Below are 14,701 nucleotides of genomic sequence, written 5' to 3'. Positions count from 1 at the left end.
CTTTTTTATTCATCAGACACATAGAATTACCATTTCAGAACTTGTGATCACCACAGCTAGCTATCACTCTTAGCTGCTTATAGTCCAAAACAAACAAAAAAGACAGGACATTCTAGTTATTCCATGCTGCCTGCACAAGGGTAAATGGAAACTTCCTACTAAACTTTGCAAGAACTCTCATACCCTCGGACCTCCTCCCACCGCTGCCTTTGAGGACTCTTGGGAGTTCTAGAGAGGTCAGGTTAGCCTTTCTTGTACAAGCAAAGTAGCCGCTTCACCCAATTTGGAAGGATTAAAGCTTGTCCTAGTTTTGCTTGATTGTTGTACTTCTAGCATGCTAAAGACCTAAAAAATAGGAGAAAGAAAATACAACAGAAGGCAGCATTCCAGTACCAAACTGAAAAGAAACACAAAAACAAGAGCGCAGCATGTTTTTAACAGCTTGCATGGAGAAAGCGGAAAAAATATTGACTGGGGAGTTTGGATAGCACTGTTCATTTTCTCTCACCGCCCGCGGTATTTGTCTTAAGGAGCAGGAGCCAGATACAATTCTGGCGCACAGGCCGGAGGAAGGGGTGGAGGGGTTCTGTGGAAGCTTGTGGAAGCCTGAGGATATAGCGGGGGAAATTAGGGCTGGAGACCCAAATGGCTCCGGGCCAGGATGAAGTCGGGGGAGGGAGGCGCTAAGTCTTTTTTCCTCCTGGCCTCGGGCATCCTCTTGGTCCCCTGAGTCCCAAGAGGGCACAGCACAAGTCACTCAGGTAGGTTCCGGACGCCTTCAGATCAGCACGAGCAGGATGAATCCCTGCCCCTGTTTCTTTCGCCTGGGAAAAGGACACGGGGGCTCCTTTCGCCTTCTAAGCCCACCTGTCTTTTGGAGTTCAGCCCTACAGCTCCGGAAACGGGGACCTGGCGGGGGTCTCTACCCGCTCAGCAGACACTCGGTTCCCGGACTCCGGCTCCCGCCGACCTCCGGCCTAAGCCCCGCCTCTCAGGGCGCGGGGCGGGGCCAGGGCGCGGGGCGGGGCCTGGGCGCGCAGCGGGCGGCTGAGACCAGCGGAGGAGGAAGAACATGGCGGGCGCGGCGGGGCCTGCCACCGGCTCAGGGGCCGCCGGCGGAGATGGAGACGATTCACTCTACCCCATCGCGGTCTTAATCGACGAGCTCCGCAATGAGGACGTGCAGGTATTGGAGTCGGGCCCGGCAGCGGACGCGGGCTCGGCCTGGCGCGTGGTAGGGAAGGGGGCCAGCCGGCACCTGTGGTGGGGGGAGGCCCGGGATTGAAAGCCGGGACTCGGAGTGGAAACTTGACGGGGAGGAGGGGAGGGACCCGTGAGGGGTTCTGGTGGCTCGACCCGGCGGCCCCGGAGCCTGCCCCTCACGCCGTGTTCTGACCCGCCGAGGCGGCGGCCCGGCGTCCCACCTGGTTCTGGTTGCTTGTGGGGGAACCGGCTTGCCGCCCGGGCGGTCTTTCTGGGCCGGGCTGAGGACGCCGCGTCCAGCCCGGGGCCGGCGGCGCCCGTAGCGTGGCGAGCGGGAGGCGGGCGGCGCGGGGCCCGAGGGGCTGCAGGACGCCGAGGCGTCTTATGAAATGCAGGGGAATGACTGCCTTCCTCGCGCCCTGCTAGAAACTGGCCCGGCTTGAGTGGAAATTAGGTGGGGTGGCTAAACTAACTTAAAGGAGGCGGGATGTCAGCTCTGATGGAACTTTGAAAAGCCTGGCGTGGTACTCAACCATCTCACCTGCTTCACCACTGCTAAAGTAATCTCTTTTTAAAATTGTCTCGCTTTTCCTGATATTGTATTTTCTTTCATTTCTTTAATGGGCCCGTCAGAGGGTTTCGCCTGAGAAATCTTACTTTAGCTAAAGAAGGCGTGTTCCCTTGTTTTTGAGGTTCCTCATAGAATAAAGTGTAAATTAAAGGTTTTTTTTCCTTCTTACCTGTATGCAATTACCTCACCTGTTTGTAGGTACTCTCTTTTGGTCTAAATAGCAACTGCTGCTTTACTTCATTCTTCTACTTTTTTTTTTTAAAGCTCCGTCTCAATAGTATTAAGAAATTATCAACAATTGCTCTAGCACTTGGAGTAGAAAGGACACGAACTGAACTGCTGCCATTCCTTACAGGTATGTGACTCTTTGAGGAAATGTCTGGGCATTTCTGTTTTACAGTGGCTTTCAAAACTTGGACTGTTGTTTTGAATTTGTTGCCCATAGTATTAGTAAGTACTAAACTGAGCCTGTTGTTTCTACTGTGAAGAAACAGGGCAGAGCATATATTGTAATGTTGTGGCCGGACATATTCAGATATTAACTATTTAGCTAATAGAAAAGTAGTTGATGTGCGATTATGAATTTCTAGTTCCTTCTGTGAAACAAATCCATGAAGACACTTGACTGAGAAGGAGGAAAAGGCTGTTAGGATGGCGACAGATTGTCTAGTTACATATGGAGTCTCTTCCTAGTTTTGTGTGAGTGTCCAGCTTTGGGCCAGCTATCTTTGTTGATGAGTACTGGGTTCTTGTCATTTCCAGATACAATTTATGATGAAGATGAGGTACTGTTAGCTCTTGCTGAGCAGCTGGGAAATTTCACTGGCCTGGTGGGAGGTCCTGACTTTGCCCACTGTTTGTTGGTGAGTATATTCTGCCTGCTCTCCTTCTAGAACTTTTGCAGTATAAATAGTACATTGTTTGGTGATAGGCACAGTGCAGCATTTTTTATGCAGATCTTTTTGTGGATAGTCACAGTGTTAGCTATTGAGAGAACATATAATTTAGGCATTTTGGACTCAACCTTTCTTATTTTTTCTGGTTGTGAATGTGGGAACTTTCTCTTTTCTGACTTGTTACTTTAGCAGTTAGGAGAAAAAGGACTGGATTGTTTCTGTTCATGATTTTTTCCCTCTTATAGTGGAAATCTTAATTCTCATCTAACAATGCTGTGGCTTTGGAAATGTTTATTAGTTTTGTCTTTAATTGTAAGTGTAACTTTTGGTTCTGACTTCCTTTGTGAATTTCATGAATTCAGTTTAATTCAGTTGACATTTATTGAGAACCTTCTGTATCAGGCACTGAAGTTATAATGTTCATGTTAAAGATGAGCATTGTGAGTGTAATAAGGCCTCTGTCCTTTTGTGTCAACAAGTAATTACTATGTGGTGTTAGATGGAAAAATTTGAAGACATAAAAGAGAAAGGGATTAACCCAGGGTGATCAGGGAAGATCTCTTTGGGAGAGAATGTCTGAACTAGGGTGTGAAAGATGACTAGGAATTTGACAGCTGCCCAGGATGATGGGGTTGTATGCTTCAAGGCTTCAATATTGGCTGTATTATATTGCTGACTCTCATGACTTCTATCTTTACCTCTGACCTTTCCATGGAGTTCCAGATATAGATATATGTAGAAAGATATAAATATCTGTGTTAGTCTCTATATATCTGCTATGATTTTTCTACTTGGGTGTCAAACAGGCATTTCAAATTTAGTATGTCTAAAACAGGACTCAGTTTTTTCCCCAAAATGTATCCTAATTAGTTGTCCCATTGCAGTAAATGGCATCACCATCTACCCAGTTAGTTGCACAGCCAAAACCTGGAAGACATTCTTTAATCCGTTTCCCCTCACTTCCCACATCTAATCCGTCAGTAACTCCTGTAGATTTTGCATGTATTCCGAATCAGTTCTCTTTCTTCCATCTCTACTACCACCTAGGTCATCTCTCCACTGGTCTTTCTAGACCACATGGTCTTTCCTTTAGATTATTGTAGTAATCTAGTTGCTTTCCACTCATGCCTTCTGCCCCACCACTACAGTTCACTGTTCACCCAGAGATGGATCACTCACTCCCTGCCATGGTTCTTAGAAAATTCATAATTTCTACCTTAGTTTGTACCTTAGTTTATAAAATTTGCCCCTATAAGCTTATCTCATATCATGTTCCCTCTTAGTAACCTCATTCCATTCACAATAGTCTTCCTTCTGTTCTTTGAATACACCAAGCTTATTGCCCTGGATAGTCCCTATAATAACATGTGTTTTTGAGCTTCCTATGACTGACTCCTTATCATTTAGATGCCAGCTTTAATGCATCTCAGCAATGCCTTCCCTGACCTCTCAACCTGAAATTTCTTCCCCAATCACCCCTTACCACATCATCTTTGTTTTTACCCCCTCTTTGGCTGTACCACACAGCTTGTGGGATCTTAGTTCCCCAACCAGGGATTGAACCCTGGTCCTCAGCAATGAAAGCACAGAGTGCTAACCATTAGGCCGCCAGGAAATTCCCCCTGTTCTCTTTACAGAGCATTCAACACCATCTAGTTATTTTCTTGATTAGTTGTATCTTCCTCCATTAGAATATAAAACTGTATTCAATGTCCTGTGATAAAACGATGATGGGAAAGAATGTATATGTATAACTGAATCAATTTCCTGTACAGCAGAAATTAACATAACATTGTAAGAGCACTGTACTTGAATAAAGTAAATCTTTAAAGAATTAAGAAGAAAAGTCAAACGACACCCCCCCCAAAAAAAGTAAACTAGCGCAAAGAAATCATGGCCTTATTTCTTCCCTTTCCTCAGTGCTAGAATATAAAAGTAATTATCATTTTAAAAGAGTTTAGGAGCCTTGGAAGCGTGAAACTGGTTGATTGCAAGAGTATAAACTGTTGGTGTTAGAGTAGGCGGAATTGGTGGTCCCAGGGCTGTAGGAAAAGGTCATGGAGAAATAGGCCAAGTTTCAATCAAGAGACAGGAGTTTGTTCTTCTGTAGCAGTGATAGAGATTATCAGTGATACTGCATGAGAAGAGGTCAGAGAAGGCAATGGACAGATCATGTAAGGGCTTTGCTTTTAAGAAAGCAATATCTTTTCAGAGGGCTTCTGAAATTTCCCTTAGGAAAGCTGAGTACCTTGTATCAAATAATTTTTGAAATGTATTATGTAGACACCCTTGTTTCCTTTAACTCATGATTCTGTTTCACTCTCCTGGTCAGTTCTACACGTGGGTTTTCTTTAACATCGGCACTTCATGGTGTATCCTGAATCTGTCGGGACCGAGTGCAAACCCAGAAGAGCAGCAGTTCAGAGAGTCAGCCCTCTGTACTTCTCCCTGGGCTGTGCCACATTCACCCACTGTCCTCGTCAGGGCCTGGGCCAGGGCTTTGGTCTCTACTGTTTCTAAAGCTGCAGGCAAGGTTTCCTGTTATCTCTGTACCTTTCATTTAATTGTTCTTTCTTAAACTTCCACTCTATGTCTGGCTCATGAAAAAATCCTGTATGTATTCTGAGAAAAGTAATTTTGCACTCAGCCTTTAATAGTTTGGAAAAGTCAGTGGCGTGGAGTGAATTGGCAGAGGTAACTTCCACTCCAGGAATGGTAGAATGATACTCCAGACGCCATGGACTCAGTGTTCTGATGTGGTGTCCTCATGTAATTGTGGTGCCTGGTGGTGGTCATGTTTTTGCACTTACTCTTGAGGAAACATACATGATTCTGTCGAATTTGGCTACAGAGCTTTTAAATCTAGTGATTCAGCTCACAATAATATTAACATTGTGTCAGGTCTCTTCCACCATGTCATTCGTAGACACCATCTGGGAATTGCCATCTGGGACATGAAATCTTGGCTGTCCTACAGAAGTCGTGTCTTCAGGTTGGACACACCATATGTTATCACCCTGTGAACTGAAAGTAACCATTTGGTGTGATGTAGCTAACATTCTGGTTACTTGTCCCACCTCCCATCAGTCACTTTAAAAGGCGGTAATCTGTATCTAACCTGACTAAGTTTTCTCTCTGGTTTTCCATTTTGGTCTCTCCAGCCTCCTCTGGAAAGCCTGGCAACTGTGGAAGAGACTGTGGTTCGAGATAAGGCTGTGGAGTCCCTGAGGCAGATCTCGCAGGAGCACACGCCAGTGGCTCTGGAGGCTCACTTCGTACCTCTGGTGAAACGCTTGGCGAGTGGGGATTGGTTTACCTCTCGCACATCCGCATGTGGTTTGTTCAGCGTTTGCTATCCCAGGGCTTCCATTGCTGTCAAAGGAGAAATTAGACAGTAAGATATGGTATTTTGGGGGGTTATTGGGAGCTCACAGCTGACAGGTCACACAGTACCCTGTTACCAATGAGTGGCTGGTATCAGGGTAGTCAGATTGATGACAACTGTTAGGAATGTCCAAGTGAACATACCAGTGGGTTTTCCTTTGTTACTGCTATGAGTAGAAGTCTAATGCCTGATGTTTGTAGGAGAAAACCTCTGAAATTTCTTTGTGTGTTGGGGGGATGCTTAATCAGTGGCATGTAACAGGAAATACCTTCATTATTTTATTTGCTGCAGGTACTTCCGTTCCTTGTGCTCAGATGACACACCAATGGTCCGACGTGCTGCTGCTTCCAAATTGGGTGAATTTGCAAAAGTTTTGGAATTAGACAGTGTGAAAAGTGAAATCGTTCCTTTGTTCACTAATCTAGCTTCAGATGAACAGGTAATTAAAGTACACAAATATGCTCTTACATTTGAAGAATTTCCTTGGATGTTTTGGTACTCATGTTAAGATCATTTTTTTCAGAATTATTACTTAATTCTGGCCTGGCTAAAGTTTAAGATTACCCATCCCAGTGTCCTTATAATTCTTTCTTAGCCAAATCATGATTTTCTTTTCCATTTAGCAGCTGTTGAAGGGAAGTCAAGGAATTGGGAGCCATAAGTAGGAAGGAAGGCCAAAGCCACATTAAAGAGTAACTATACCTTTGGGTACTGCAGGCTGAATTATTGTGGGACAGTAATGTGTCCTGGAATTTTTGGCTTTCAGATAAACAAGCATAGCATGTATTGGGAAAGCTCTTTGACCCCTCTGCATCCTCTGTATGAGTGTATAGGATAACTTTGCATGAGGGCAGTTATAAACCCAAGGATCTCCATCTCATCGGTGTAGAAATTAGCAATAATATTGGGTTTCCTGGTGACTCAGTGGTAAAGAATCCATCTGCCAATGCAGGAGACGCGGGTTCAATCCTTGGTTTGGGAAGATCCTCTGGAGGGGGAAATGGCAACCCACTCTAGTGTTCATTCTTGCCTGGGAAACCTCATGGAAGAGGAGACTGGCAGGCTACAGTCCATGGGGTCGCAAAAGAGTCAGACACGACTTAGCGACTAAATAACAACAAAAAGCAATAATAATATACTAGTAAGCACCCAAATGAATATTTTTCAGCCTGTTTTAAGTGTTTTACATATGTGAAGTGATTCAGCCCTTACAACAGCCCCATGAGGTCATTACTTCCATTTTACATATTTGGAAACAGGCACAGGAATTGGAGTAAATTGCTCATGGTTGCATAGTGGGCAGTGTTGGAGTGCGGACTTGAGTCTAGGCAGCTTAGCTCCAGAGTTGTGACCTTCACCGCTAAGCCGTAGTGCTCTTCTGTATGGTGCTTTGGCGAATCAGCCCCCAGAGTTCCTGGACTCCAGAAGGACAATTTACCTAGTTCCTGCCCAGATCACTGTATGTGTACAGGATCAAGAGCAGCAGATACATACCTTGAGTCTCGTTTTCAGATTCTAGATCTGAAGATGATAAATCTTTCAAAATATTTTTTTAAGTGTATTAATATATACAAAGCAGTACAAAGTGAATATGCATCTTAAGTATTACAAGGCATGTTATCCCATAACTTTCATCTATGAAAGGAGACAGAACTTTGATAGCCATTATCCAGGAAGCCCAGCATGATCTGCCTCCCAAACACCCCTCCTAGTTCCTACTCCCTACCCCCTTAAGACTGTAACACTTGATTGTATCTTGATTTTTGTGGTAACCACCTCCTTACTTTTCTTTGCATTTTTACTATTCATAAAGTATGGTTTAAAACAACACTATGTAACAGAAATACAATGTAAGCTACCTGTTAATTTTAAGTTTCACAGTAGCCATAGTTTAAAAAGTGAAAAGCAGGTGAAATTGATTTCAATAGTGTATTTTATTAACCCAGTATATCCAAAGTAACTACCATTAGAATGTGTGGTACAAGTTACATTTCAGATACTCAGAAGTAGGTAGTAGGTAGGATAATGGTTGTCACATTGGAGAGCACAGGTTTAGAATCCTCATTTGAGATTTTGTTGATTACATTTCCCATGGATAACTCAATGTTTTCTTTTGTCCTGCAAAATTGGTAGTTGAATCTAGAGTGGAGATTTGTGAATTTTTTCTGTGAAGGGCCAGATACTAAATATTTTAGGCTTTGTGGACCAGACAGTCTCTGTTGTAACTACAAAGCTCTGCTGTTGTATGTCACACACTGTAATATGTAAACTAATGGGCATGGTGCTGTTCCAGGAAAATTTTATTTACAGAAACTAGCTGCTTTCCATATTTGGCCAGTGTTTGCCTCCATCCTGATCTAGAGGCTTAGTGAGAGCTTGTTTGATATTTTGGGGGCAGTAGGATCACTTTGTTAGATGGAGGCTGCTTTTCATCAAGAGGCATGTCTGGTTGTGGTATTAACAGCAATGGATGCTGAAAGAATTATTTGTTTAGTTGTGAAATATATGTGCGTATGTTCACTGTGACCACTGATAGAATTGCTGCTCCTGCCTTAGTCATTCATTGAGAAAGTATTTATTGAGAACCTCCTACGAATCAGGCACTGTTCTTCATTCTGGCTTTCAGTGTTAAATACGGGACCATGCTGTCATGCAGTTTATATTTTAATGAAAGAAAGCATAATAAACAGATAAAATATTAGAGATCAAATTGATGATGAAGGGACTTCCCTGGTGGTTGGGAATCTGCCTTGTAATGCAGGGGACATAGATGTGATCCTTGGTCAAGGAACTAAGATCCAACATGCTTGGATCAGCTGTGGAGCAGCTAAGCCTTCAAGCCACAACTGCTAAGCCCTTGTGCTACAACTAGAGAGTTGGTGCCCTGTATCAAAAGATCCTACATGCTGCAGCTAAGACCCCAGTGCAGCCAAATAAATGAAAAAACTGTTGGCAATCTGGTAGGGTAACATAGTGGTAGGGAGTGATTATAGGCATTCTTTTAGACTGGTTAGTCAGAGAAGGGCCATGAAGAGGTGGCATAAACTGAGACCTGAACAAAAAAATGCCAGCCACGCACTTTCCTAGTATGGCAGAGCTCTAGGAAAAGAGAATTCCAAGAGGAGAGGACATTTAGTATATATCAAGATCCTGTGGTTGGAACATAGTGGGTGAAAAGGACTCTGATAGGAATTTGGATAAGATAATCAGGGCCCAGATTGTGGGGGACCTTGAAACAGGGTGTTGAGTTTGGGTTTTCTTTTCTAGGTGTTATGAGAGCACACCAAGATTTTAATCAGGAAAGTAATTTGATGTAATTTAAAATTTTAAAAGATTGTTCTGGTTTCTAGGTGGAAACCTAAATTGTAAGGTGGGGGGTGAGAATAGAAACAAGAAGACAAGTTAGGAGACTTTTACAATAATCTTGACAAGAGACAGTGGTGAACTAGGGTGGTATGGTACAGATGAAAAGAATCTGGTGATCGGTTTGGAGGTAGTCAGTAGAACTGTGATTGAATTGGAACAAGGGAAGAGGCATCAAGATTTCTTGATTTTACTTGAGAAACTGGGTGGATACTGGTCTCACTGCTGAGATAGAGAAGATTCTGGGAGGAGTAGCAGATACAGGGAAGAAAATCAGGAGTTCTGGGAGAAAAGTAGTTGATTAATTGAAAAAGTATTGATGGGTATGTATTTACATCAGTGACAGTAGCTCCTTGATTCAGCATAGTTTTTGGAATCTGAACGTAGCTGTATGACCACTACCAAAAATATAGTTCTGCCTTTTTTAGCCTGTTCATTTAGATAGAGTAGTGAGTATCTTGGGCGTGTAGTAGGTTATTGTTGATTTATAATTTTTTAAATTTACAATATTTCGGAAAGTTGGAGGTACTGTTACCTCTTGTATGCTTGCATGTGCATAGATACACACATATAAGTATGTTACATACTCTTAAAATTTTTGGCGTTTCATCTGGGTGCTCAGATGTTTATGTATTTTCATTTCCTACTAATATATTTATGATTCCCCAATCCATAGTCTCAATTCCTAATTTTTCATTGATCTATCTATCTATATATTACTACTTTTACAAAGGATATATACATACTAGGTTGATACTTGGCAGTTTACATTTGGGAAGTTGAGTTCATTAATCCCTTAACTTTCTGATTTTTTCTGCTGGGTTTTTTGGGTTTGGCTATCTCAAACGTTATTCTGGAAAAAAAAAAAGTTATTCTGTCCTTGATCATCAGCATTTAAATTTAACGTTTTTTAAAAATTACTTAAAACTTCTGTTTTTCTGTGTATTTTTCCGAGTTATTACCTCATGCCTAAACTCTCACTATTGCCATCCTCAACTGAGTGTTTTGAAAGCTGAGCTTCCTAAGTAACCCCCTTACCCTTACCCCCTTTCTCTTCCTCTGTTCTGATCGTCCATAAACAACTGGTACACGCATGCTTTTCAGCTTCTTAGAGTGAGAATTTAGAGACATCATTAAAATGTTCTTTTTTTCATGTAATCTTTACATTTTTATTTCATTTTCCTTACTAAAAATTCTGTATTCTAACCAGTGTTGTTAACTTTGCTGTTCACTCAGAGAACAGTCATTTCTGTCTTTATGGCTTTGACATGCCTGCGATTTCACGCAAAGGGAACAGCTATTTCAAGACATAAAGACACGAACTGCTTATAGTGTGGGGTTTTTTTTTTAAGGACACCCAAGCTCTACCCCAGCCACATGCTGCCTCATGGCTCTCAGTAAATACTGTCTGACTAACAGAAAGGAATTTTGTTCATTAGGACTCAGTGCGCCTGCTGGCTGTAGAGGCCTGTGTCAGTATTGCCCAGTTACTGTCTCAGGATGACATTGAGGCTTTGGTGATGCCTACACTTCGACAAGCCGCAGAAGATAAATCTTGGCGAGTTCGCTATATGGTAGCTGACAAATTTTCAGAGGTAAAATTAGTGCACTGACATTTTTTAAGTACTAAAAGGAAAAAAACCCCAGAAATCCACAGATTTGCTGTCATAACCGAAAGTTTCTGAGTTGGAAGTGCTTGAGGCAAAAATATACATAGATCTTCTGGACTCATGATAGGGTTGTGTCCTGATGAACCCACTGTAGTTGAAAGTGCATTTAATGCACCTAGCCTGCTGGACAGCATAGCATAGCCTCACCTACTGTAAATGTTTAAAGAACACTTACATTAGCCTGCAGTTGGGCAGAGTACTTTAATAGAAAACCTATTTCATAATAAAATGTGTAATAGCTCATGTAACTTATTCAGTACTGGTACTAAAAGTGAAAAACAGAGGGGTTTTAAGTCTATCAGTTGTTCCCCCTTGTGATTACATGGCTGACTTCCTCCCTTTGCCTAGCATCACATGAGGATGGTACTACATAGCACTAGCCCAGGAAAAGATCAAAATTCAAAACGTGAAATTTGATTTCTATTCAATGTGTATTACTTTCACAACATCCTAAAGTTGAAAATCTTAAGTTGAATGATCGTAAGTTAGGGACTGTCTGTACTTGACAATTGCACTGTGCTTATTAGTTATTTTGATTAGAATACATTAAAACCTGTGCAAATTCTTTTATAGCTCCAGAAAGCTGTGGGTCCCAAAATCACCCTAAATGACCTCATCCCCGCCTGCTTATTAGTTATTTTGATTAGAATACATTAAAACCTGTGCAAATTCTTTTATAGCTCCAGAAAGCTGTGGGTCCCAAAATCACCCTAAATGACCTCATCCCCGCCTTTCAGAACCTACTCAAAGACTGTGAAGCTGAAGTCCGAGCAGCTGCTGCCCATAAAGTAAAAGGTTAAGGTGTCAGTTTATGTTGTAACTAGATCACTTTGGTGCATTTTTTTCTGTCAGTGAATTTTGTATTTTTTTTTTTGTCTTAGATTATGTTTTCAGATAAATAGAGATGATTTTAATGTGTTGAAATGTTAACATTGTCACATAAAGCTACTCCCTTATATATTTAAGACCAAATAGCTTTTGTTTAAAAAAGAATGTATCCAATCCAGATTGGATTGGTGTGGTACACAGTGGCCTATAGACTGACCAAAAAGTGCATTTAAAAGTAGCCATTTTTCTTCCTTGGAACTTATTTGCTTAAACATATGATTTGATTTAACTTGAAACTTGATAAATCTGGTTAAATTTCTTCATTTGGCTCCTTGTAAATGGCTCTACATAAGCATTTTTTTCTTTCTCTTTGTATATTTTAGAACTTTGTGAGAACTTGCCTATGGAAGGTAGAGAGACCATAATTATGAATCAAATTCTACCCTATATAAAGGTAAACCTAACTTTAGTTTATTTTTTGTTTCACTTTGCCCTGTGTGAAGGTAAACCTGACCTCAGTTTTTGTTTGTATTACCTTAAATCTCTTTAAGTTTAAACATGGACCAGGGATGAATGGGACAGTTATGTTAATGTGTGACACTGTTATTTATTACTTACTAATGTTTTATAAGTAAAAATGCTCTTTTTTTTGCATAGGTTTATTTTATCTGACAGATGGTCTGAGGAAACTTTATTAACTAATCAGTATTGAAAGAGTGCTGTCTGTTAAAATTCCTTGGGAAATCATATGGAAATTTCTGTTGTCTTGCAAAAAAACTAAAGGCTATTAATTTTGACTTTATTTTAGGAATTAGTATCTGATACAAATCAACATGTCAAGTCGGCTCTAGCTTCTGTAATTATGGGGTTGTCTACCATTTTGGGCAAAGAGAATACCATTGAACATCTTCTGCCTCTCTTTTTAGCTCAGTTAAAGGATGAGGTAAGTCTGGTTATAAATTTTGTTGTCTTTTGATAGTCGGTGATTTGGTTTGGTTTTTGTTTGGGGTGTCACTGAAAAAGTAACTTATTTTAAACCATTGACAGTACTTGGGCACAGAGTTATAAGTTCCTGAGAAAATGGGCCACTGATACAGACATAAAAATGTCTGTCCATCTTCTCTGCCTAATTCCTGATTATATTCACTGTTTTTTTCTTCTCTTTAAACTTAATGGATCTTTACTGGAAAAGTTTCATTTAAGTTTAGATATAATATTATAAAAATTACCCTGTTTGCCAGGTGTGATCATCAGTGCTTTGCATGTGTATTATTATGTGTAATTTTCACAGCAATCTTATTTTTGAGGGTCGGTCTTACTATTATTCCCATTTTACAGATGAAGAAGGTGAGGCACAGAGGTAAAATAACCTACCTGAAGTCTCAGCTGTGGTCGATGTGGGATTTGAATACATGCAATTTGATTTCATAGCCTATGTGCTCTTTACGTTTCTATAGACTTTTCATTGAGAGTTTTGTTTAAGTCAATTAAATTATGCACTTTGAATTATTTGTATACTCAGTATTAAGTATTTCTTCCAAGACAATAGTTTTTTCACCCAAGTCAACACTTTCTCATTTTAAAATTTATTTGCTCATCATGGTGGTAGGAGAATATCGAGCAGAGAACTTGATCTTTATGTGTGCTCTTTTGGGCCTTGTGTATTTGCAGTGTCCTGAAGTTCGTCTGAATATCATCTCCAATTTGGACTGTGTGAATGAAGTGATTGGAGTCCGGCAGCTCTCCCAGTCACTCCTTCCTGCCGTAGTGGAGCTGGCTGAAGATGCCAAATGGAGGGTCCGGCTGGCCATCATCGAGTATATGCCACTGCTGGCGGGACAGCTGGTGAGTGTGGGCACTCCTGTGAGCTGAGGGATAGCATCACATAGTGGAGCGGACTCGCCAGGGCCAGCAGGAGGCCCACATAGCTCGTATGGTTGTGTTCACTTAGATGCGTGAGAAAGTACGGTCTCTGTCAGTTGCCTGTAGAATGGTTTTCATTTTCATCAGTGTATTAACATCTAACAAAAGGTATTTTAAAAACACATTTCACCTCCCCACCATCTGAAAGCAAAGCCATGGAAGAGTATATAGTTTCTTGGTATATGTTACATAGATTTTGTGATACTTACTGTCTCTGTGACTTAAGGAATATTTATCTGAGAGAAGGGAGTATGGTTTCAAGATTTGACTTTTGCTCAGGGAAGCTTCCCTCTCTGCCTGTATTCTGAGCAAATGTCTCTGGTTACCACTTTTCCTGCATTCTGGTTAAAGGGAGTTGAGGACTCCTCATATGAAAAAGGAGTGTTGAGGTTTGTAATGCTAGTATTTTGGCCAGAGTTTGTATTATCACATTATCTGTTACTATTTGAGATTTATGGATAGTTTTATTGATAGCAAGTTAATTAAAATTTCATTGCTGGGTTTTATAGCCACATCCTCTCCTTTCTTTTATAGTAGGTACCTTGGTCAGTTCTGAATTTGATATGCCCTCATCATGGTGGTTGCACTTTACTATCGAGTAACTTAAAATCTAGATGAGGAGATAGACAACTGATCTGTTTTGGGGCAGGGCTGTGTTCAGTGTTTCACTTCCAGTGCCTCCCGTAGTGCCTGGCATTAATCAGGCACTTAGCATTTGTTGATTGTTGAGAAAAATGAATACTTGATGAGTTTTTGAGAAAGCTCATAATGTGTCAGTTTATGGCCAGTATTACTGCCATTTGTTTCTCGTCTTCCACTTCTATTCCTTTCATATCATAGCATATGAGATTTATTTTTTCTC

The 14,701-nt window shown here is 41.2% G+C and overlaps 1 protein-coding gene across 4 annotated transcripts in view; it reads left to right on the top strand.

Moving 5' to 3' along the window:
* The first annotated feature begins 1,029 nt into the window (after nucleotides 1-1,029).
* The window catches only part of PPP2R1B (protein phosphatase 2 scaffold subunit Abeta), a 35,450-nt gene continuing 21,778 nt past the window's right edge, over nucleotides 1,030-14,701 (top strand). For all 4 annotated transcript variants that reach the window (XM_043898966.1, XM_043898970.1, XM_043898978.1 and 1 more), the window contains exons 1-10: nucleotides 1,030-1,186; nucleotides 2,039-2,129; nucleotides 2,537-2,637; nucleotides 5,832-6,064; nucleotides 6,347-6,494; nucleotides 10,858-11,013; nucleotides 11,769-11,883; nucleotides 12,300-12,370; nucleotides 12,725-12,859; nucleotides 13,588-13,761. In XM_043898966.1, coding sequence (XP_043754901.1) covers nucleotides 1,073-1,186; nucleotides 2,039-2,129; nucleotides 2,537-2,637; nucleotides 5,832-6,064; nucleotides 6,347-6,494; nucleotides 10,858-11,013; nucleotides 11,769-11,883; nucleotides 12,300-12,370; nucleotides 12,725-12,859; nucleotides 13,588-13,761 — 1,338 coding nt within the window. In that variant the 5' untranslated portion in view covers nucleotides 1,030-1,072. The remainder of the gene's footprint in view (nucleotides 1,187-2,038; nucleotides 2,130-2,536; nucleotides 2,638-5,831; nucleotides 6,065-6,346; nucleotides 6,495-10,857; nucleotides 11,014-11,768; nucleotides 11,884-12,299; nucleotides 12,371-12,724; nucleotides 12,860-13,587; nucleotides 13,762-14,701) is intronic.

Source organism: Cervus elaphus, chromosome 1, assembly GCF_910594005.1.
Source record: "Cervus elaphus chromosome 1, mCerEla1.1, whole genome shotgun sequence".
NCBI lineage: Eukaryota > Metazoa > Chordata > Mammalia > Artiodactyla > Cervidae > Cervus > Cervus elaphus.
Note: the sequence above shows the minus strand (reverse complement) of the source record. Positions and strands in the feature narration are given on the sequence as shown.